Raw genomic sequence first — 24793 nt, forward strand, 5'->3', positions numbered from 1 at the left:
AGAGCAGATTGAGAGGGCGGGAGGCGGCTCGGCGTGGCGGGGCGGGGCGAGCGGCGCGGCCGGATTCATTCCTGTGGGGCGCGGGGCATGGAGGAGCTGTGCGGCCGCAGGCGGAGCTGGGCGGCCCGGGCGACGGCGGGCACAACGGTTCCCATTTGAAGGGGGCGGCCCGAGCAGCCAGCGGCGGCGGGGAGGACTTGCCCCCGGGCAGGTAGTGGCGGCGGCCGGCTAGGGCCGGTGCCGTGGCCTGGGACGCCCGCGGGAGGCCTGGGCGGGAAGGAGGGCGCCCAGGGAGCGGCGGGCGGGCGGCGGGCCGGAGGCCACAGCCTTACCGGCCGGTCGGCGGGGTTATAGTCACTGGTGGAGATGGGGAAGGGGCTGCCGTGTGTGGAGTATGGGAAGGTTATGTGGGGGCAACTGTGGTTCTCCGGAGGGGGCAGATGCAAGTGGGGCGGGCGAAGTTAGTGGCTACCAGGCGGCCGGATTTCCTGAGATCCTCGGGTGGTTATAAAGGACAGAGCCTTTCGGGTGAGGGCTTGGGCCGTAGTTGGCGGAGGTTTGGTGTGTCCGACCTTTTTGTTTCTGGTCGAAACCCGTCTTGGCCACAGTGAGGCCTTCCAGCCTCGCGCCCTTGGTCAGCTCTTCTGCAGATAGATGGAAGAAAGAAACATTTCCGAGCCTCTCGGCTGTGCCTCTCTCGGTTGTACTCGCCCTGAGCGTGTGCAAAGCAAAACTAGAACAAAGCTTGGCCGGGTAGAGCTGGAGGCGAGGAAACCGGTTGCCTGTGATGTTTAAATTTTCCGCACACGAGGAAGAGACGGCCTCCCACCAAAACATTCGGGTCTCTGCGTGTCCCCTTCTGTGTTTTCCTTTTCCACTTTTTTCGGGGATTGGGGGCGCGACGGAATAATCCCTAAAGTAGGGCTTCCCCCTGGCTTTTGCCACAGAAGTGGAAACTAAGAAAATTTAAATAGTGTTTTTGCCTTCACCCATGGAAAATTCAAAATTACTTTTTTTTCTTTCTCTCTGGTTGTCAGATGTTGGAAGGAAGTAGGACAGAGCATACTCTCCGTGGTTTTATATCCGTTCTGGGGTGCAGTGGATTAACCTTGCACTTTGGTTCCTGTAACTCCTGCCTGTGTCGGTAGAGTTAAGCTGGATCTCTGCTTCGAAGGATAAATAAAGCACAGCCTTTCCATTGGACATAAATGGATCTAAAGACAGCAGTATTTAACGCAGCTCGGGATGGCAAACTCCGACTTCTCACCAAGTTGTTGGCAAGCAAATCCAAAGAGGAGGTTTCCTCCTTGATCTCTGAAAAAACAAATGGGGCCACCCCACTCTTGATGGCTGCGAGGTATGGGCACCTTGACATGGTGGAATTCCTCCTAGAGCAATGCAGCGCCTCCATAGAAGTCGGGGGCTCTGTCAATTTTGATGGCGAAACCATTGAGGGGGCTCCTCCTTTGTGGGCAGCTTCTGCAGCAGGACATCTGAAGGTGGTTCAGTCTTTGTTAAATCATGGAGCGTCTGTCAACAACACAACTTTAACCAATTCAACTCCTCTTCGAGCTGCATGTTTTGATGGCCATTTGGAAATAGTGAAGTACCTTGTAGAACACAAAGCTGATTTGGAAGTGTCAAATCGACATGGGCATACGTGCTTGATGATTTCATGTTACAAAGGACATAAAGAGATCGCTCAGTATTTACTTGAAAAGGGAGCAGATGTTAACAGAAAAAGTGTTAAAGGTGAGTGCAGCTTTGTTTTTGTTTTTTAAATAATGTCTACCACTTATTTTCAGGAAGTTTGGTATGTAATTATAAGCACTGGTGTTGAGTAAGCCAACATTGACAGACCTGTTTAGGTAGTTCTTAGAATATAACCTTGAATAGTGTTTTTCTGATATTTGTTAAAACATTGAACAAGTGTGATAAAAGACTTCTGTCACTATGTTGAGCAGCATTTTCTCTCCTGGAGTTACTTCAAATTCCTGGGAAATGGGTCTTCCAAAGTTAACAGAGCATATTAATAATAGTTGATCTGAGCCCTTCTGTTTATGTTTAATCTATGAATTCTATTCTATTTTATTCTATTCTATTTAATCTGAGAATATAGTTAAATGTATTACATTTTTCTTACCTTTTTAGTTTTCCTTAGGAAAACCTTCCTGTAGGAACTACTATGTTTAATGAGTCATCATCTTGTTTGTTCTAGGTAGGCATTTCATTTGTTACTCTGTCAGAGAAGGCTAGGCCAAACTGACCTGGAAGGATTCCTATCAGGAAAAGAAGAAAATCTGTTCATTTATTCCATAGTTATTTGTGGCAGATAGTTCTTTTATATAGGATATATATAAAATACAGCAAGAGAGAAAGCAGATTTTTAAAACTGCTTCTATACTGAGAGTGCAAAACAAGGACTTGGTTAAACAGATGTGGATTTGTTGGCTAGCAACGATGTAAACACCTTTGTACAGAAGAGCTCAGGTTTACAATTGTGTATAATTTTCATTGACTGTAATAAACTAAAAGCAGCAAATGATAGTTTAGAATTTTTTTAAACCCTTAAAAACAGCAGTTCTGGATGACTCCTATGGCTCAAAGGAGTAGGGCGCTGGCCCCATATGCCGGAGGTGGCAGATTCAAGCCCAGCCCCAGCCAAAAACTGCAAAAAAAAAAAAAAAAAAACCCACCAAAAACCCCAACAGTTCTTATAGCATAAATTTCATACTTTGGAAACTTATTTTCCTTCAATCTATTTATACAACAGCAAAGTAATTTACAACCTAATTTAAAAAAGCTATTAAAATTTAAAAGTAGCATACAGATATGTTAAAGAAAATTCAAACAGTACAGATTGGTTTACAATAAACGATAAGTCTTAATACCTCTGATTTCCAGACCTGCACTCCACTGGCAGCTACTATCTACAGTTTTTTGTGTATACTCTTAGAGATAGTCTGTGCAAATACATGCATACTTCTTTGTGTAGTCTTCCCTCTCTTTTACTCCTCACGGTTGACACATACTGTTCTGTCTTTATTTATTTATTTTTAACCTTAATTTATTTTGGATGTCATTCAACTCACGTAGCTATCTTACTCTGTTTCATAGCTATAGGAGTTCGTTGTATGAATGTACATACTTTAGTCTCTATTGATGGACATTTAAGTCACATCTGGTATTTCTAATATAAACAATCCTGCTGTGAACATTCTTAAACAAAAATGTGTCTTTGCACATTTGTGTGATAATAGCTATAGTATTTGGAATTGCTGAATCAAAGTGAATGTGCATAGGTTTGTGATAGTGTCTGGTTGCCTTTCAGGTTAACCATGCAATTATGAGGTGCTACATAGGTACTGACCATATTCACTGCACATATGTGTAGTATAACATTTTTTTAAAAATTGTAAAAATGATACAAGATCATTGTGGTTTTCTGAAATTTCCTTTTAGGGAAAGTATAAAAATCTCACAAAATTCCACTACTCAGAGTTAATCCTTCCAAAGATAATTCTGAATTTTGGATATTAGACTTATAGTACTTTCAATTTATATGCTATTCTATAACCTGCTTTTTAGCTTAATAAATGTTATCTTTAGTGTCATTATAGCTCTTTAAGTAGCTGTATACTCTTCTACTACTGGAATTTTATGTTGCTTCCAGTTTTTTAGCATGACAAAAAATGTTTCTGTAAGCATTCTTGTAAGTTCTTGATTATCTTTAGCTATTGGGTCAAAAGGCACCATGGCTTTTTTCTTTTTTTAAACGATCATCATCTTTTGAAGAATGCTTAAGGGAACAAATTACTACTGAACTATGTTAACACTGGGAATGCTTTTAAAGCATAACTAGAAGTGGAAGAGTTAAAGAGTGGGTTGGTTGTTTGGGCTTCTTAGATTTTTTATTTGTTTTAGGTTTTTTATTCATCAGCTTGCTGATGTACAGATTATTGATACACTCCTATTTAAGTCACATTGGGTTCTCTTTTAAACTCCTATGTTATTGGAGCAGAGCACTGGTACCGTTTCCCTTAAATTTCCAAAGCTGCTGTCTGTACTTTTGGAGATAGAGTGTATGAAAAAAACTACAGGGTGTCCCAAAAGTGGCCCCTAAAGAAGCCATACATAGAGAAAATGGGAAATTGTAGCTAAATGTGTCTTTACTTTTTTATCTTTTGTAAAATTCATTACAAAATTTTACTAAGAGGTGGCTGACATGTAGGGAATATTTTGTAAATAAAGGTACATTTAGCTTCAATTTCCCATTTTCCCTAAGTATGGCAACTTTAGGGCCACTTTTGGGACTCCTTATGTAATATAAATAGCTCATATTTTATCAGCATTTTTTCCTAGTAAACTGTGAACACTATTTAATTTGATTACCTTTGAACTATTTTAGAAGAATATTTCCTTTATGACCATCATCTTATAGCCTTATAGGTGAGGGTGTGTATGCCCCCTCATTGGCCACATGGGCTGCTAATACTTAGTCATTTTTTCCCCAGTGTCAATATCTGACATTATATCCAGTATGCCTTTAAAAAAATACGCTCAAACACATATAACATGAGAAGATAATTTCATACTGAAATTTGTTTTCAGATAACCTCAGTTTTATAACATATATAGATTTTATCACTATGTATGCAGTACTTTCACCTTTTCATGATGCCTTTCAATTTCTACAGTGACTCTTCATAAATGTTGAGGGCAGATTAAAGTACACATGTACCCACCCCTATTCTGATCCTAAAGTTTCAGTTCTTTGATAATCATTCTCTTACTTATTCTGGATTTTTAAATGACTTAACCATAATTAAAAAAGCAGGAACAGGGCCCCACCTGTGGCTCAGTGAGTAGGGCGCTGGCCCCATGTACCAAGGGTGGTGGGTTCAAATCTGATCCATGCCAAACTGGAACAGAAAAATAGCCAAGCGTTGTGGTGGGTCACCTGTAGTCCCAGCTACTCAGGAGGCTGAGGCAAGAAAATCGCCTAAGCCCAAGAGCTGGAGGTTGCTGTGAGCTGTGATGCCACAGCTCTCCACCAAGGGCAACAAAGTAAGACTCTGTCTCTAAAAAAAAAAAGGCAGGGACACTGGAGAAGTCTCTTATACAGCAGCAAGGAAGGATTTTCCCCACATTTTTTAGATCCATTTAAATGGTAGAAAAGACCAGCAGGACTAGGGATAAAATGGAATAATTTCTTAAGATATTTTATGTGTTATCATAGTTGTGAGGAAAAAAACGCATGTGACTTCTACATTCCATTTTTAACAGGCAGTTGATACTTGAATATATTATTTAACCCCTTTTCATTACTTTTTAACAGAATGTTGGCAGTTGAACATGTTTTAACCTAAGAAAGAATTCATTAATTGAGAGTACTTTTTGAGTTACCTCAGTGTGCCAGACTTAGGATTTACAAAGAGGAGTAAAACAAATCCTTGATTCCCTGCTCTTGAGGAGCTCATGGTTTGATCTGAGAGACAAGTTCATAAGCAGATACTTAACTCACACTGTTGCTAAGTGCAACAGTAGTACATTATTTTATTAGATGTTTGGAAATACATAATACGTTATCCAAACTTATTTGGATAAACTCCAACAACTGAGAAGTCAAAGGGTTCCTTCTTTTCCTGTAGCATTCCAAAAGGGGAGAAAATTCTTGGGATAGTTAGGGGTACCTCATCAGTTTAACACTACACTTGATTTTGGGGACAATGGGTTCCTATTTTAAAGGTGTAGCCCTCAAATTGGAAGTGATGAGATAAGCTCCCCTCACAGCTGTCACACTGTTCTCAAAGCTTCATGTATCACGTAGTCAGTCATCTTTGGCTTTCTTTGGGTTTTTTGTTTTATTTGACTTTGAGTTGTTTCTGTTTGGACTCAGAATGAGATTTTGCAGGTGCACCATGAAGTTACTCTGGTCCTTCAATTCTTTTGCATCCTAATTGATGGGAATTGAGCAGCTGAAAGTACTTGATTTCAATACTGCAGGCCAGTAGAACCCCTTTGTAGATTGGGATTAGGAGACTGGCCCTAGAAGACACACTGTCTTCATTTATGGGACAGTCATTAGAACCCCAAGGTAATTAAGGTAAATTGGTAATAAAGTAATTAATGCACACTTTCTGTAGGCAAGGCATTGGGTTGGATGATGGGGCAGCTATGAGAAGATACAGGGCACCACAGTTGTTAACTGCTACAGGAATAGAGTAAGCAATGTATGCTATAGGATTTTAGAGTGTATTGTCTAGGAACACTTCATGGAGAAAGCAGAAATTAAATACCCTTGAAAGGATTGGTGAGGGTTAGATTTGAAGAAGGGTTTTGATACAGTTTTGCAGGCTTAGTAAATGGAATAAGGAAAGGCACATTGAGGAATATGCTTGGAGGTGCCTAGGAATTGGAAAGTAGGTCCCTTTGGACCAAGGGACAGTCAGGACTAGATTTATAAAGGACTGAGTTTTCAGTAAGGGATTTTAATTTGAATCTTTATGTAGTGGCAAGCCAATGAAAGTTTTTCAGCAGAGAAATAAGTGGACTTTTTTTAGAGAAACTCATCTAACTGGATTCCACTACACTGTGAGTCTGTGAGGCTAGAGACCCGGTGTTTTTATCCTGTGCATTAATTAGGAAGAGTATCTGGCCCATACTGGCCATTTGGTAAATGAGCTTCTTGTATGAACATTTTGGATTTTAGAAAAGAAAGAATATAAGCCCCTTGATGGCACTGTTTCTATAGAGAAATATATATATATACACGAAGACTTGAAGGGACAAAGTAGACAGTAATGGTCAAAGACGAGTGGTGCAGGTAGAATTCCATATGGGTTCAGAAAAGGGAGAAATCCATGTAGGCATGGGACAGATACAGGTAGTATTAAAAGGCTTTGAGAGAGCTAGTTTAGGTAGTTTTATTATGGAAACTTTCTAACTTAATGGAAAGAATACATTGAAACACTATGTATGTACCTCACCTTACTTCAATAATTACCCATTTGCCCAAGTTTTAAAACAATATTTCTCTGCCTACTTCTTGTTTTCTGTAGTCGTTAAAGCAAACCCAAGGCATTATATTATTTCTCTTACACAGTAGAGGCATTTTAGGGTATAGATGTATTTCTTTGAAATTTTATGATTTTGGCGTGGCTCCTGTAAGCACAGTGGTTACAGCGTGGGCCACATACAGCCAGGCTGGCGGGTTCAAACCCAGCCTGGGCCAGCTAAACAAAAATGACAACTGCAACAACAGAAAAAAAGAAAAGCCAGGCTTTGTGGCGGGTGCCTGCAGGTGCCTGTAGTCCCTGCTACTTGGGAGGTTGAGGCAAGAGAATTGCTTAAGCCCAAGAGTTAGAGGTTGCTGTGAGCTGTGACTCTACGGTACTCTACGGAGGGCAACAGAATGAGACTCTGTCTCAAAAGAAAAAAGAACTTATTTTTTTCTTCATTATATACGTGCAAAAATCTGAAGTGTATTATAAAAGTCTCCCCTGTCAATTAAAAACTGTTAGTATTCAGATAAGAGGCCAAGATAGTGATTGTTGTTATGGTAGATTAATTGTTTTAGTGTATTATTTGAGAGTGTTGGAAGCTGAAGTTTTCTTTTCCTTCATGACTTTGAAAACTCTTCTCAACTGTTGATTACTTCATCACACCTATTGCAGAGAAAAGTAAATGGAGGAAGGAAGACTTAAAATGTTATTCTACTGTGTAACATGTTTGTATTTATTTTTATTTATGATAATGTTTAACTTGTCTGTTAAATTCATTAACATTTTAATCCTAAAAGTTCCATGTTCTTTTTCCTTTTACCTTCTCTATATCCTTAGAGAAATTTGATTTCCTAGTTGAACAAGCTAAGCTGTAGTGAGTGTGTAAATCGAGTTCAGTAGGGAAATGTTCATGTGGTCCTCAGTCTGCAAAGACTGGATTTTAAACTGTGAATCCTTACAGGATTGAATGGAGTTTTGTGAAAATGAGTAGCTCTTGAGCACTCAACACTGCTATTTTAGTGTTGTTGACAGCAACATGAACTTAAGACAAAACTTATTGATCTTTGAGTACATGTGGTTTCCTCATTGGATTCATCTTTATCAGATTTTCAGAGATTGATTAATTAAATTTGTTTGTTTAAAATTCAGGAATTCCTGAACAGCCTAGAAATTTATGCTATTGAGGCTTCGGGAATATGTAATGGAAGATAAAAGGTAGAAGAGGTAAGGAGAGGCTCAGATTAAGAAGTCACATGGATGCAAATCTGACCAAAACTACTTTCTTTTTTAGTTTACTCCTTTCAGTAAGAGCTGTGATTGAATGGGGAGTCTGAACTAGAGTAGCCAAAAAAGGGAATTGTAATGTTGAAGTTTCAGTTTTTAAATGAGCTTTTTACACACACATTAGTGGTTTTAGTTCCACTGCTCTTAGTCTTGAAAATTCTACTTAACATCAAGACCCATTTCAAAAGCAATTCCTGATCTCCCTCCAGGTATATGATTGTATCTTTGTGGGTGCAGATATTTTTTAGTACTAAACTTAGTGGTGAGCTCGAGGACATGTATTGTTATTAGTAAATTTCTATCTGTTCCTGTCTCAGTGCCTTACAAAGAATTAATAAAGGCAGGGCACATGGTAGTCTCAGCACTATTTGTCTTTCTTTTTTTCTAGACACAGGTTAGCCCCAGCCACAAAATTGAGTAAGAATGGGGTTAGTGTCAGGCCTTATAGGCTAAAGAGGAATGAAAATAGTTTTTTGTACATTTCCAGACACATCTATTACAGTAAAAGACCCTTTAATTTCTGCTTCTATCAGTCAAAACTTAACACTTTTTCCAAAAATATCGTATTTATATATATATAATTATATGTAATATATAAATATATTTATATATATTTTCAATACTTATATTGAAATATAAGTATTTCAGTTTTAATTGGATTTTAAAACAGCTTTATTTCACATACCATTTACCCATTTAAAGTGTTCAATTCAGTCGGTTTTAGTTTGTTTTTGGAATTGTGCAACCATCACAATCTTTTTCCTCACTCCCCTCCAAAACTCCTTTATCTATTGACAGTCTCTCTCTCCTGTCCCTTCTCTTCCCCCATACCTGCTCTACTGGTAGGCAACTGCAGATCTTCATGACTCCATAAATTACCTATTATAAACATTTTGTACAAATGAAATCGTGTATGTGGTCTTTTGTGACTTCTTTCACACAGCATAATGTTCTCAGAGTTCATCCATTTTGTGGCACATATCAGTACTTTCATTTCTTTTTATACTGAATGTTGTTTCATTTGTATCTACCACTTTAATCCATCTGGCACTTGGTGAGAATTTGGGTTGTTTCTACCTTTTAGCTATTACAAGTAATTCTGCTGTGAACATTCATGTACAAGTTCTTCTGTGGATATATATTTTTATTTCTCTCAGGCATATACCCAGGAGTGGAATTGTTGGGTCATGTGGTAGCTCTATATTTAATCTTTTAAAGAACTGCCAAAGTGCTTTCCAAAGTGGCTTTACCAGTTTACATTCCTATCAGCAATGTAGGAAGGATCCAATTTCTTCACACCCTCTCCAGTACTTGTTGTTGCCCCTCTTTTTTAATATAGCCATTTTAGGAAGTGTGAAGTGCTATCTCATTGTGATTTTGATTTATATTTCTCCAGTGGCTAATGATACTGAGTATCTTTTCATGCACTCAACTGACACGTAGTCATAAGGCATTTGAAATCTTCTACATATGAATTTCACATCTCACTACATACGAACCTCCTATCTTACTACATAAGAACTTTTCTATGCATGAAACTGTGTAATCTAGTTGTAAAACACACCCCATTCCTGCTTTGACATACATTTAAATTTACAGTAAGGGAATGATGAAAATGTCATTTCTATATCGTATAAAATAGTTTGACCTGGCCCACCTTTTAAATTTATATTCATGTAACTTGATATGTTACACATGTTAGCTATGTGGCAAATGTTATGTAGCAAACAAGTAAGATTCCTCCTCTATTTCCCTACCACTCCAGAACCAGCAGCATAGGCCTCTGTTGGACCCACACAGATCAGCTGAGTCAAAATCTGCATTTTACTGTGATCTTCTGGTGATTTTGTATGTTGAAGTTTGAGAAGCAGAGTTTTATCTGACTTAACTCTCACACCCACACACACTGTGTCTCTCATAGCTTGACCAGTGTGAGAAATACACAGCAGAAACTATCAAATTGTTATTGCTAGGAAATGCAAATTTATAGACATTTTGTTAATAACAGTAGAACCTCCATAGTTGACTACTTCCCTACAATGACCACCTTCTTAAGTTAACCCGATTTTTGTAGACTGGGCATGCACCACATGTTTGTATCAGTACAGTAGACCTAGTTGCTTATGTTGACCACCTCTGTATGTTGACCAGTTTCTTGTAGTCCTTTGGGTGATCAACTTACAGAGGTTCTACTATATTTTGCCATCCTTATGAAGACATTTTTATTTTATTTTATTTTATTTTTTTGAGACAGAGCCTCAAGCTGTCCCCCTGGGTAGAGTGCTGTGGCATCACAGCTCATGGCAACCTCCAACTCTTGCCTCAGTCTCCTGCCTCAGCCTCCCAAGTAGCTGGGACCACAGGCACCTGCCAGAGCGCCCGAGCTGGATTTGAACCCACCACCTTAGGTATATGTGGCTGGCAACTTAGCCACTTGAGCCACAGGCACCGAGCCGACATTTTTATTTTATTAAAAAAGTCTGGGCTTTGCTGGCTACATACATGGGGCTGGCAGGTTTGAACTAGGCCCGGGCCTGCCAGACAACAATGACAACTGCAACAACAACAGCTAAAAACAACCTCACACCTATAGTCCCAGCTACTTGGGAGGCTGAGGCAAGAGAATCTCTTATGCCCAAGAGTTTGAGGTTGCTGTGAGCTGTAATGCCATGGTACTCCACTGAGAGCAACATTGAGACTCTGTCTCAAAATAAATAAATAATAAAAGTCTATAAATTCTGTCTACTGCATGGGCATGGTTTAGAAAGTGACTTAATCTTGATCTTGGTGAGTCTTAGTGATCTTACCCAAATTGAGGTATTCATGTGCCAACTTGAAGTTCTTTTATGGCTTAAGTGGTTGATTGGTTAATACTCATTTACCCTTATTTATTGTTCATACAGACCCCAAACATCTGTTGAATCCAGAGAATTCTTAGGCTCCAAACTGGTTTTTACCAAAAATACTGGCCCCGTTGTTAGGCAGTTAAACTTCACAGTTCTGCATGAATTTTTATCTCTTATGTGCCTGCTATCAAAAGATTAGCAGATGTCTTTAAAAATAAATGATGGTGAAGTTTGGCAGTTCAGATAATTCTTGAGAAATACTACTGTTTTTTGATTCATGAGCACATATAGTTTCCTGCCTTTAATATCCATCTCAGAAGCATCTAAAGGAATATGGCTCTTTTCATTCTTCTCGATTTTCTTAGTACTGTTTCTGTGTCTAATTATGTAGTTGAACATTAGTGTATTTGGACTGTACTAACTTTCTAAAGAAATGCTTTAACTAAATTAATACTTCATGAATATAATGCCATTAGCTTGATTTCTAAGAAGTGTCCATTTCACATATGTATGTTTGAGAAATCATACACACTTAAATTTGTTATTTAATGTAGAATTGTATCTTTGTGTTTGATTTGTGTTCATTAGATTCATAGTGAACCTTCCATACCAGAAATAGCCTGAACAGGTGAAATAGGGCAATATTTTTCTTTTAAAATTCATATTCCAGAATAGTGAGGGTTAAGCTTTATTTCACATAATATACTTTCTAAAACTATAGATTTCTTCCTTGTTGCCCTCCCTTCCTTATAAATAGGGCTTTGAGAATCAATGCTGTAGAATTTTGAAAGCCATCTCAAAGATTTCATGCTATTTCCTTAGTGGAAACATGAAGGTTTTTGAGTTGGAAGGTGATGTTATTAGTTGAAGTTTCATTAAGAGATTTGGTTTATATTAGGTACAGCTTACTCATTGGAGTTTAGTATGACTGGCACCTAAAACGTATCCTCAGAAATTATTGCGGCTTGGCACCTGTAGCACAGCGTCTAGGGCACCAGTCACATACATCAGAGCTGGTGGGTTCAAATACAGCCCCAGGCCTGCCAAACAGCAATGACAGCTGCAACAACAACAACAACAAATAGCTGGGCATTGTGGCAGGCACCTGTAGTCCCAGCTACTTGGGAGGCTGAGGCAAGAGAATCGCTTAAGCCCAAGAGTTTGAAGTTACTGTGAACTATGACGCTACAGCACTCTACCCAGGGCAACAGCTTGAGACTGTCTCAAAAACAAAAAAGTTTGCAGTACCCTGAAGTGGCATTTGGGAGACATGGGCTAATGTTTTACCACTAATGTCTTTTTGTGTTGTTCCCTATTTGTATGTAGAATAAGTTTATCTTCTCTGTCTTGCGTAGTTATTAATATATAAGAGTAAAAGGGGGTAACAGTTAAACAAAATTTAGGAAAACAGAAAATGTCATATTAGCATACTTATAATTTTTCATTAATTTCTGCTTATTATTCGCTTCTACTTTCTCTGGGTTTAACAGACTGTTAGCTATGTTGTTAAGCCTTTCTTCTTTTCTAATATGTACTTTTAAGGCTCTGTGTACCTTTAAAGTGTAGTCTTAGCCATATCTCACAAGATTTGTTATTGTTTTCATTGTCAGCCAGTTAAAATTGTTTTCCAATTTCTATTGGACTTTTTTCTTTGACCTATGAATTATTTAGAAGTGAATTTTAAAATGTCCAATATACAAGAGATTTTTCTAGGTATCTTTTTGATATCTAAGATCATTGTATTGTGGTCTTAGAGACTTGCTTTATGGACCAGAATATGGTCACTGTTTGTATATGCTGCATGTATCCTTGGGGGGAAAAATGCTTTTCTATGGTTGTTGAGGTTTTTTCCTCTGTATTAAAGACAATATAGTAGTTATGTGCGTGTACCTTCTAGCTCTGGTGTTCTTTTATATATGCCAGTTAAATTAACTTTGTTAATTGTCTTTAAATCTTCTTATCCTTACATTTGGTGTTCTAAAATGAGAAAGGTGTGTTCAGATGTAATGTTTTTGTGGATTTGTCTGATTTTACTTGTAGTTCTGTTGATTTTTGCTTTGTATAACTTAAATTTGTGTTATTGGATAAAAACAAATATAGAATTGTGTTTTGAATTTTATATCATTATAAAATGTTCCCTGCTATCTAAATCTGATTTTTAAAGTCTACTTTGATATTTTAATATCAGTTAGGCTTCTTATATTTAATTTTTGCTTATAGTTATATTTTTTTCACCTCACTTCGAGACTTTTCTCTATCCTTGTATTTAGGGTGTGTCTCTTGTAAACAGTGTGTCTTGTTTTCTGTTTATATATTAAGTCTGACAGTTTCTATCTTATAATGGAACCACTTAGTTCTCTTACATTTAATGTAATTTCTGATATTTGGATTCTAATTTCCTGGCTACCTTCTACCTTTTTGATTTTTATTTGTCCTATTTTGTGTTCCTTTGTCTTTTCTATTTTGTCTTATTTGATTTTTCTTTCTCTGTATTAAGATGATGCAGTAGTTATGTGTGTATACCTTCTAGCTATTATTTTAGTGGTTATCCTAGATAGTAGTACTTTGACTTACCAAGGGCCAACATAAATTTCTAATTTTATGTTTTTTGAACAATGCAGAGATCTTAGAACACTTTAACTCTAGTTGTCTTGCTTTTTTGTAAAGTATTTTATTTCTATATCTATATATATCTCAAGCCTTACAGGACATTCGTATTTTTAAATTCTGTATTTACTTAGATTTACCCACAAATTTACACATTTTTGTTGATATTTATGCCCACAGTTCTAAGCTTCTATGTGGCTCAGCTTCATTCTGTCTAATGAACACCCTATAGTATTTAGGTCTGCTGGTAGTAAATCTTAGTTTTTCCTTTTTCTTTTCTTTTCTTTTTTTTTTTTTTTTTGAGACGGAGCCTCAAGCTATCCCCCTGGGTAGAGTGCAATGGCATCACAGCTCATAGCAACCTCCAACTCCTGGGCTCAAGCGAGTCTCCTGCCTCAGCCTCCCAAGTAGCTGGGACTACAGGCGCCCGCCACAACGCCTGGCCATTTTTTGGTTGCAGCCATCGTTGTTGTTTGGCGGGCCCGGGGTGGGGATTCGAACCCGCCACCTTAGGTGTATGTGGCTGGCGCCTTAGCCGCTTGAGCCACAGGCGCCAAGCCTCCTTTTTCTTTTCTTTCTCACCTGAAATGGTCTTTTATTTTCACATTTATCATGATGTGAGTATAGAATTCTAAGTTGGTAATTACTTTCTTTATTGCTTTTAAATATCATTTTGTGTCTCCTGGGATCTGCTGTTCCTCGTGAGAACTTGGCTCTCAGTTTGATTGTCGTTCTCTTAGAGGTAATTTCTACCTGTTCTCTCATTTAAGATATTTCTCTGTTTTTAGTTCTCAGCAGTTTTGCTATTGGGTGCCTCAATGTGGTTTTCTTTTTATTTATCTTTCTTGGAGTTTATAAAACTTATTGAATTTGTAGTTTTCATCGGTTTCTGAAAATCTCAGATATTATCTCATTAAATATTGCTTTTGCCTCAATTTCTTCCTCAAGAATTATGGTTTTGAGTATGTTATCCCTTGTGACATTGTCCCTGTGCTTTTCATCTTTTACTGCTCCATGCTGCTTTCTGTATATTTTCATTTGATTTGTCATCTAGTTCACTAATTCAGCTGTGTATAAATCTGCCAATAAAACTACTCATTGACTTTTTCACTTATAGAATATCCATTGGATATTTTTTAAGTTTCCACTTTTCTTTTGAATTCTCAATTTTTAAAAGTCTATTTGAATATTCTGAACTTGGTTATTTTAAAATGTGTGTTAGTAACTCGATTATCTGGATCTCTTGTTACGCCTGTAAGCTCTTCTCTTGGTTTTTGTTGTGGTTCCTTGTTTTTTGTTCATTAATTTTGATTGGATACCAAGCATTACATATGAAAAATATAAAAAATAATTTGAATCCACAGGCGGCGCCTGTGGCTCAGTGAGTAGGGCCCCGGCCCCATATACCAAGGGTGGTGGGTTCAAACCTGGTCCTGGCTGAACCACAACAAAAAAATAGCCGGGCGTTGTGGTGGGTGCCTGTAGTCCCAGCTATGTGGGAGGCTGAGGCAAAAGAATCACCTAAGCCCGGAAGTTGGAGGTTGCTGTGAGCTGTGATGCCACGGCACTGTACCTAGGGCAATAAAGTGAGACTCTGTCTCTAAAAACAAAACAAAAAACAAACAAAAATAATTTGAATCCTAGTATGATAACATCTTCCTCTAAACACTATTTGTATTTACATGTAACTTTTGATTATGTATACTAGCATCTTGGAGTATTTTAATTCAATGTTGAGATGATTTTAAATTAGATTTCAGTTCCTGTGATGGCTTGTTTATTAGTTTACTTTGGCTCCCTAGGGTGTAGCCTTCAGAGCTCTAACCTAAAGTGTGGGGAGTTTTCAAAATTCTCCTCTACATGGACTATGAATCCATTTTTCTCCTTTAGCCCTCCAGGAAGGACTGTTAAAAGTTTTGCTTAGAGTTTCAGCTGTCTGTTCCAGAAGCAGTGGGGGCCATTGTAAGAAAGTTGCCTCAAATTCTGGACTTTACTCCTCTAGTATTTTCGCCTCCTCAATACTACCCCCTTGTTATCTCTTAATTTCTGTCAGGCAGATTTTTTTTTTAAATTAAATCATAGCTGTGTACATTAATGCAATCATGGGGTAGATATAATGAGCTGGTTTTATATACAATTTGAAATGTTTTCATCAAACTAGTTAACATAGCCTTCATGGCATTTTCTTAGTTACTGTGTTAAGACATTTATATTCTACACCTAGTAAATTTCACATGTCAGGCAGATTTTTTAAAATTCTTTTTTTTCAAGGGCCAACCACGGTGGATTATGCCTGTAATCCCAGCACTCTGGGAGGCCCAGATGGGTGGATCACTTGAGCTCATGAGTTGGAGACTAGCCAGAGCAAGAGTGCGACCCTGTCTCTAAAAAACAGCCGGGGCATTATGGCGGTGCCTATAGTCCCAGCTACTTGGGAGGCTGAGGCAAGAGGATTGCTTGAACCCAAGAGTTTGAGGTTGAAGTGAGCTATGATTCTATAGCACTCTACCTGGAGGGAGGGGGCAAGAAAGTGAGAATGTGTCTCAAATAAATAAATAAATAAAAATTCCTTTTTTCAGCTTTACTAGTTCTTAGTGGGAGGATAATCATAGTAAAAGTTATCTCTGCCGTTACTAGATGTGAAAATTTTCCTTATTTTTTTTAAAGCCACCTTTAAGAAAGAGGTAGGTATACTCAAAGTAAATATAGTCTTTCATTTCAATAAAGAAATGCAGAAATGTAGGGTGGTGCCTGTGGCTCAAGGAGTAGGGTGCTGGCCCCATATCCCCATATACCAGGGGTGGCGGTTTCAAGCCTGGCCCTGGCCAAAACTGCAAAAAAAAAAAAAGAAAAAAGAAGAGAAATGCAGAAATGTAAATTGACTTTTGCTACATTTTTATTCCTGATTATATACTACTATGATTAGAGAAGAATGCCATCTGAACTTTCTTTTTATATTCAGATTTCTCCTTATATTGCTTATTTATTAGAAAAATAAGTATAACAAAAGTTCTAAATTCAATACTCAGTAGGAGTCATATTTAATGGAAATTATTTTGAACAAATGAACAGCAATTATCAGAAGTTGTGGGCGCTCTTAGTGCTTGGTTACACTGCATATTGCTAAGACATTTTTATCAGACACTATTTCTTGTAGATCATTGATATCCTGAGTCAGAATAAACATATCCAGAATATTTATGTAGTCCTTATAGATATCACAAAAGACTAAACAGGATAACATTTGTGGAAAGATTAAATTTTTAAGGTATGATGATTGTCTTTTCTAATTTTACGTAGAAAGTAGATTTGTTAGTTGAAGTATTCAGATCAAACCACATTCTGGTACACATTCTGTGTTGGGAGGTCTGTAAATCCACCCTTGTATTTAAAGGTGACTCGCTATACAGTTTTACTCACACACAGTTAAGATTTATTATAGTAATGTATGTAATAAGGACATGCAGCTGGATCACAAAGTGGGGAAAGCACAGGTGAGGTTTAGAGGAATCGGTGTGTAGGCATTTTTATGTGCGCCGTCATGAGGGAAGAACAACACTCTTCCCTAGCAGTGAATATGCATGGGTGCTGTTTCTGCTCACAGCAACCCACGCGAGACTCCACACTTAGGGTTGTTATTGAGGGCTGATCTTGTAGGTGCCCTTTTCCTAGCACATGTCCAAAATTTCAGACTCCTAGAAGGAAACTAGGTGTTCAGTATAAACTTCATTGTTGGTGTGAGCAGTTTAGGAAAAGTCTCATATGAGTATAAAGTTACTGGACAAGTTCCCTGATGCCAGCCATGGGTCAACCTTGCAAGTAGGTCTTTCTAGGGATAGTAGTCTCAGCCTGCTGTATTAACTCTTTTTTACAGACATGAGTAAAGTGACTCACTATTGAAATTTTCTGCATTGTTTGTAAATATCAAAGGTCTGAATGATAATTTTTATTTTGATGAGTAGTAAAATGTTTTATTGTTAAACTTAGATAGTTAAAATACCTAGTATTTATAATGTTTTAATATGTTTCTTACAGGCTTTTACTAATGTGCCAGTGCCTGTTGTTAGTTTTAATCTGTGTGTGGGAAGAAGAGGACAGTGTTAGAACATTTAGTACATCTAAAAAGAATGTTTAAAAAATTAAATTATAACGGGAAATAATGCATATGAAAAGATGCTTCAGATGTCTCTTTTTAAAGTTCATATTGAACTCATCACATATTTTTCAGATTTCAGTGGACTTGTTTTTCTTATGGGAGTTTTTTAAGGGAAGTACTTTGTTACCATGAATTTTGGTTAAAGCAGCTGAAGTTCGCTTGGCACTCATAAAAAAATATTGAAAAAGTAATTTCTAGGCCAGGCACAATGGCTCATGTCTGTAATTCCAGGATTTGGGAGGCTGAGGAGGGTGGAATGCCTGAGCTCACAGGTTTGAGACCAGCCTGAGCCAGACTGAGACCTCGTCTCTAAAAATAGCTGGGCCTTGTGGCAGGTGCCTATAGTCCCAGCTACTCTAGAGGCTGAGGGAAGAGAATCCCTTAAGCCCAAGAGTTAGAGTTACTTTGTCTCATTCTAACCAAGGGCAACAAAGTGAGACTCTCTCTCAAAAAAAAAAAAAAAAAGTAATTTCTGACTACTGTTAAAATCAAATTGAGGAATCTTAGATATTAAAGACTAGATTCCTTGTTTATAAATGTGGAAACTGACCAGAAAGTTAAGTGACTATCAGCAAAACTGGGCTTAGCTGTTACTTTTATTTCATCCATTTTTAGTCAGAATATGCACTTGAAACAGTGAAAAATACCAAGAGGCTATGGATTAATTTTGAGTTTCATCTGGCAGCTTTGAATAGCTTTTTCTCCCTAATTTGGTCATGATATTTAACAAGTATCTTCTGCCTCTACTATGGATCAGACACTAATTTTAGGTGCTGCAGATAATTTTTTTTTCTCATTTGTAATCAAATTAAAGTATGTCCTACTTATAGGTGGCTTGGAGATGCTTGCTTTTCTTTAGGTTTGAAAATACATGTACTAAAAAAGGGGGGGTGGTGGAGAAAATACATGTACTACATTACATCCTGGTCCCTCAAAGTGTATCTTTTTTTCCCTCTCTTTAAGGTAATACTGCATTACATGATTGTGCAGAATCTGGAAGTTTGGACATCATGAAGATGCTTCTTATGTATTGTGCCAAGATGGAAAAGGATGGTTATGGAATGACTCCTCTTCTCTCAGCAAGTGTGACTGGTCACACAAATATTGTGGATTTTCTGACACACCATGCACAGACCAGCAAGACAGAACGTATCAATGCTCTAGAGCTTCTGGGAGCTACATTTGTAGACAAAAAAAGAGATCTCCTAGGGGCTTTGAAGTATTGGAAAAAGGCAATGAACATGAGGTACAGTGACAGGACTAATATAATTAGTAAACCAGTACCTCAGACGCTAATAATGGCTTATGATTATGCCAAGGAGGTAAACAGTACGGAAGAGCTAGAAGGTCTTATTGCTGATCCTGATGAGATGAGAATGCAGGCACTATTAATTAGAGAGCGTATTCTAGGTCCTTCTCATCCTGATACCTCTTACTATATTAGATACAGAGGCGCTGTCTATGCAGACTCTGGCAATTTCAAACGATGCATCAACCTGTGGAAGTATGCTTTGGATATGCAGCAAAATAATTTGGACCCTCTAAGCCCAATGACTGCCAGCAGCTTATTATCTTTTGCAGAACTATTCTCTTTTATGCTACAGGATAGGGCTAAAGGCCTGCTGGGTACCACTGTTACATTTGATGATCTTATGGGCATCCTATGCAAAAGTGTACTTGAAATAGAGCGAGCTATCAAACAAACTCAGTGTCCAGCTGACCCATTACAGTTAAATAAAGCCCTTTCCATCATTTTGCACTTAATTTGCTTGTTAGAAAAAGTTCCTTGTACTCTAGAACAGGACCATTTCAAAAAGCAGACTATATACAGATTTCTTAAGCTGCATCCGAGGGGAAAGAACAACTTCAGCCCTCTTCATCTGGCTGTGGACAAGAATACTACGTGTGTGGGGCGGTACCCTGTTTGTAAATTTCCATCTCTGCAAGTTACTGCGATACTAATAGAATGTGGTGCTGATGTGAACGTCAGAGACTCCGATGACAACAGTCCCCTACATATCGCTGCTCTGAACAACCATCCAGATATCATGAATCTCCTTATTAAATCAGGTGCACATTTTGATGCCACAAACTTGCACAAACAAACTGCTAGTGACTTGCTGGACGAGAAGGAAATAGCTAAAAATTTGATCCAGCCCATAAATCATACCACACTGCAGTGTCTTGCTGCTCGTGTCATAGTGAATCATAGAATATATTATAAAGGGCATATCCCAGAAAAGCTAGAGACCTTTGTTTCACTTCATAGATGATAATTTGACTGTATTTTAGCACTCTTAAAGCACGAATTGGTAACAGTTGTTTCATAAACGAGCACTGTTGTGATAACACCAGCATTCATTTAGCTTGATATCATCGTGCTCTCATTGGCTAAAGCATTATAAGCATCAAATTTACATGATTGGTTTCCCAGTATTTAATATAAAAATACCATATAATATATTGTTTGTGAATTATTGAGAAATGTGATGTCATAATCAAATTTCTAAAATTGTCTGCCAAAGGCTTATTCATTCTGGTTTTGTTCGCTTTTGGTGTTTGGTACAGAGTTAAGTGTTTTTCAGTGGTGTCTTTATACTTTACTGCTTTGTGAATTTTATACAATTGAAGGTCTTTTTTTTTTTTTTTTCCCCTGCTGCTTCCTTCAAGTTTCTCCTGTTACTACTTTATTTTTTTTCCTAACCATTTCTACTACAATTTTTTCTCCTTGTGGACACATGCTAGACTGTACAAACTTTATGGACTTGTTACCATTTGCAGTTACCATAAGTGCTTTATCTTCTCTATGCACCGGCTTAAACTTGACTGTTGTATGTTAGCATATTTTCTATGCAGCAGTTGGTCAACTTCAACTCCAAACACTGTTTTCTTAAGTGTGTTACAAAGTTCATTTTATGAAAGTACTCTTAATAGCATGACATTTTTTAGAGCTGCAGGTTAGCCAGCTATCTTAGCTCAAGCTTTTTTGTTTTTTTCTTCACATCTGAGGTTTCTTTCTCTAACCCACTGAAATTATTGTGTGCTAAATTTGGGAAACAAATCTATTCTAACTCATTAACCCAATTGAAATTTAGGTCTGTCATCTTAATATATCATGCAGTAAAAGGAAGAATCTTCTCAAGTGACCCACCTTTCATGCTGCTCCAGCGTCGTCCTGCTTGTGCTGATGGTGTGACTAGGTGTAGAGAATTTGCTTAAATTTAACTTCAAAGCTTATCACACAGCTTAACAAGTCACATTGAAATATTCAGTAATTGAACTGCAAATCACTTTTAGTTATAAAAAGAGCTAAAGCATGTCAGTGGCATGATGCTTGCCGAGCCAGATCTAGGCATCTAGGATAATTAAGGTATTTTAGTATGCAATTTACTCCCATAGTATCAAAGGTCAGTAACAGTGTTTCTTTCTTCCTTCAAGCTTAAGTATACCTTTGAAATAACTTGCATGAATTACTTTGGTCTCAATTATTTGTTACCCTAGTTAAACACAAAAGGTTGCAGTGCTTCCTATTCCCTTACTAAAGTTAGCTTTTCTTTTCTCTGTCTCTTTGTCTCTGTCTCTTTCTCTGTCTCTCTGTCTCTCCTTCCCTAATTTGCTGTTGCCACAGAAAGGGCTCTTTTAACTTAAGAAAAGATAAATGAAAAGTACTAAAAAAGATTCAGGTAATTATCATTCAGCACTTTATTGTAATTCAGAATAAAATTTATGATGGCGTATTTGCCCTGCAAATGTCTTAATGAAATTGTTCTGAATAAAAAGTTCCTTATTGATTTGAGAGAAACTCAGTTTACCTGTGAGTTTAATGAGATGGATCACTCATTTGGATTTTTGTGTCAACATTTTATTCTGAGGGTGGATGTTGTGCTATTTAAGGAGTCATCATTGCAGACAGTCACATTGTTTACCATCATCCTTAGTAAAAAACTGGTAACAGAATAGTAAATAAAAAGAAATTCGACTTTTGGGTTAAATAATTGAGCTTTAATTTTTTAAGAGATATTCTTACTCATTTTTTACTAGGTTGTAAAGTTAATTTCACCATTGAAAAAGGTGGATTAGATATAAATGGGCACTCTCCAACCTTTTCATGAAGTTTTACTATCTCTTATTTACTATGGGCAAATTTGATGAAATATTTGAACTGCCACATATATTAAGATACTTTGTGATTTAGATCAATATTCTAGAAATATCAAACATCAATATTTTGATATATCTGCCTTTAACCTTGTGGTATAAAAATTATATATGCATGAGCTATATTTTTAAAAAGGAAAACATTGCTTAGTTGACCTCAGTGATTCTGAGGTAAAAGGTAACAACTGGATTTTTAAGTGATTTAGTATTTCCCCTCCTTTTGGGGGATGAGTGGGAGGGCTTACATTCTGTTAAGTAAGGCGTATCTCACACTATTTTTACAAGTGAGCTTGACTTGTGCAACTCGTATAAAACAAGGATTTCTTTAAATAGCATTATGCACCACTTAAAAAAGAAAGCTTAGAATGCAGTCTTGATAACTAAAATTCCTTATTTCAATTAGGAAACAATTCTCTCTTCCCTGTTTGCCATCTCCACAGATGCTATTGGGAGCTCTTGAAAAATCAGTTACTTTAATAGCTCAAAATAATTTCAGATTTTATTTTAGGGGACCTTAATTCATAAGTGTGACCTCAGATACTCACTGTTAAGGCCTTCATCAGGCCTTAGTATTCTAAGTAATTCTTAAGTATTCTCAAAATTGTTGTGAGACTGAATAAAATACTTAAATTTGTGCTGTTTTACTACAGATGAATATGTTTAATACTTAATGAGCTAATTATACTCATGAGTCAAACTAAACTTGTGCACTGTAACATGGTGGTTGACCGGGGTTAATGTGTAAGTTTCTATTAACATTTCTACAAAAAATGCCCTACTGGGGACTGCTGAATTTTAGATGTTCCACTCTTTTGATCATTTCTGTAATAGAAATCATCATCTGACTCAGATTAGATAGTCTACTTTATAAAGATGAAATGGATTATACATTAAGAAATAATCTTTTTTTCTTGTAAGTCTGACAGGTATAAGTCCAAATCAGCAAAGATAATTTGGTGACCTTTATGATTTTGAAGTTAAGTGATTGATCACTTATAAAATGACTACCTTAATGTGTAATATTTTAGAGACCCCATCTACTGTGACTTGGGAAAATTCTTTAGGTTATATTTGGGAAAGTAGCTCTTTAAAAATCCTATCACCCAGCAGAAACCTTAGCTGAATTTAGTGGTATATAATCCTTGTAATTAATTTTCTTAGAATTTTGGGGGCTGAATAAGGTAAAAACATATTCTTGTACACTGTAACAGCAGCATTATTGCTTGGAACTTGAACCATTTTAGGGTTAAATACTAAGGAAACAAGCTAATTGATCATTTTTTAAATCCTTTTTTTGCCCTCATATATCACTAAACAACTAGTTTCTTTCCCTTTTGTCAGTTCCCATTGTGTATTTTTCAAAAGAAGTACTGTATTCAGATGCCAGCCAAGAAATTGTCACACAATGGAAAATGATATGCCACAACATTCATTGTAAGGTTTAATAAAATTAAATTTGCACCAAATTTAAGTGTATTCTTATTAACTCTTAGTACTTGATTGGTATTATCTTAATGCAGATGACTCCTGTTCCCGAAAACACCTAATTGATAATTTATGGCCAGTTAGAACTTGCAATAGCATTTATTATTAATACCTCCATAAAATGATTTATGTACAGTTCTAAATTTTTGTGTAGTAAAGACCACAGAAACTGAAGATAGGGAAAGACTTGTCAAATGCATAGAAGGGCTGCCTTTAATTCTTGTTCTTGTTTTATAATTGGTTTGGTATATCACTATGATAAAGTTTTAAAAGTTTATTTTCTGTCACTTTTAAATTGTAAAATCTAAGTAGTCCTTGTTTTTTCTTTATGTGTAAGTTAACCTAATACAAAAAATTTTAATAGAGCTGGAAAATGCACTGGTCATAATTTCTACTGGGAAAATTCTAAGCATAAATTAAAATACCCAATTTTATCTGTTCTTTCCTTTTTAAATCATTAATATGCTGCCCATGACAAGTATAGGTTTTATCATCCTTGAGCAGGGCCCTTTCAAACAGTAGTGTCCTTTATCCTCATTCTTGTGATTCTATAGTTGTCCTCACTACCACACCATTATTTAAAAATAAATCTTACTTCATTTATAAGGAAAAAATAATATTTTTAAGTATTTTAGTATTTCTCCAAATACTCTATTCCACCTTTTTTCATGTCTACCATTGGGTAGAACATTCTTGAGAAATTTGAGGTTGTGGGAGGTAAATGAAAAAATTGTTTTCCGGGTGCATGTTACCTCACTGTATGTTGTAAAAGCTCTTTTATTTTATTTTTATTTGTTTATTTTTTGACAGGTCTCTCTTGCTCTGTTGTTCATGCTGGAGTACAGAGCTCACTGCAGCCCATAACTCCTGGGCTCAAAGGAACATCTTTCTTCAGTGTCTGAGTAGTCATGCACTCTCATGCCCCATTAATTTTTTTTTTCGTAGAGTGTTGTGCTGTTACTCAGGCTGCTCTTGAACTCCTGGCCTCAAGCTATCCTCCTGCCTCAGCCTCCTAAAGTTCTTAGATTACAGGTATGAGCTACCACACCTGGCAAGACTCTTAAATAAGATTTTTTTCCTATAAAATAACAGCTTTATAGAATGATGTCAGTTTGGTTGACTTTTCCTAATATGTCTATGTCTGAGTTCCCTGCCTTAAGAAGATTGCAAAGTTAACACTTTCAGGTTTGGCACCTGTAGCTCAAGCAGCCTAAGGTGCCAGCCATATACACCAAAGCTGGCAGGTTCGAATC

General features: G+C 37.1%; 1 protein-coding gene across 2 annotated transcripts; it reads left to right on the plus strand.

The window, feature by feature from the left end:
- FEM1C (fem-1 homolog C) lies at positions 1-23521 on the plus strand. 2 transcript variants are annotated; one of them, XM_023512725.1, is made up of 3 exons: positions 1-211; positions 1038-1752; positions 18861-23521. In XM_023512725.1, exons 2-3 carry the CDS (start codon positions 1209-1211, stop codon positions 20168-20170), a joined length of 1854 nt encoding a protein of 617 aa, XP_023368493.1. In that variant the 5' UTR covers positions 1-211; positions 1038-1208; the 3' UTR covers positions 20171-23521. The 2 variants fall into 2 exon arrangements, with proteins under 2 accessions (XP_023368493.1, XP_003788955.1); XM_003788907.3 differs by lacking the exon at positions 1-211 and having other exon boundaries at positions 925-1752.
- Positions 23522-24793: the final 1272 nt, after the last annotated feature.

The sequence above is a fragment of the Otolemur garnettii genome, unplaced genomic scaffold (genome assembly GCF_000181295.1).
Source record: "Otolemur garnettii isolate 467f Iridium unplaced genomic scaffold, OtoGar3 scaffold00030, whole genome shotgun sequence".
NCBI lineage: Eukaryota > Metazoa > Chordata > Mammalia > Primates > Galagidae > Otolemur > Otolemur garnettii.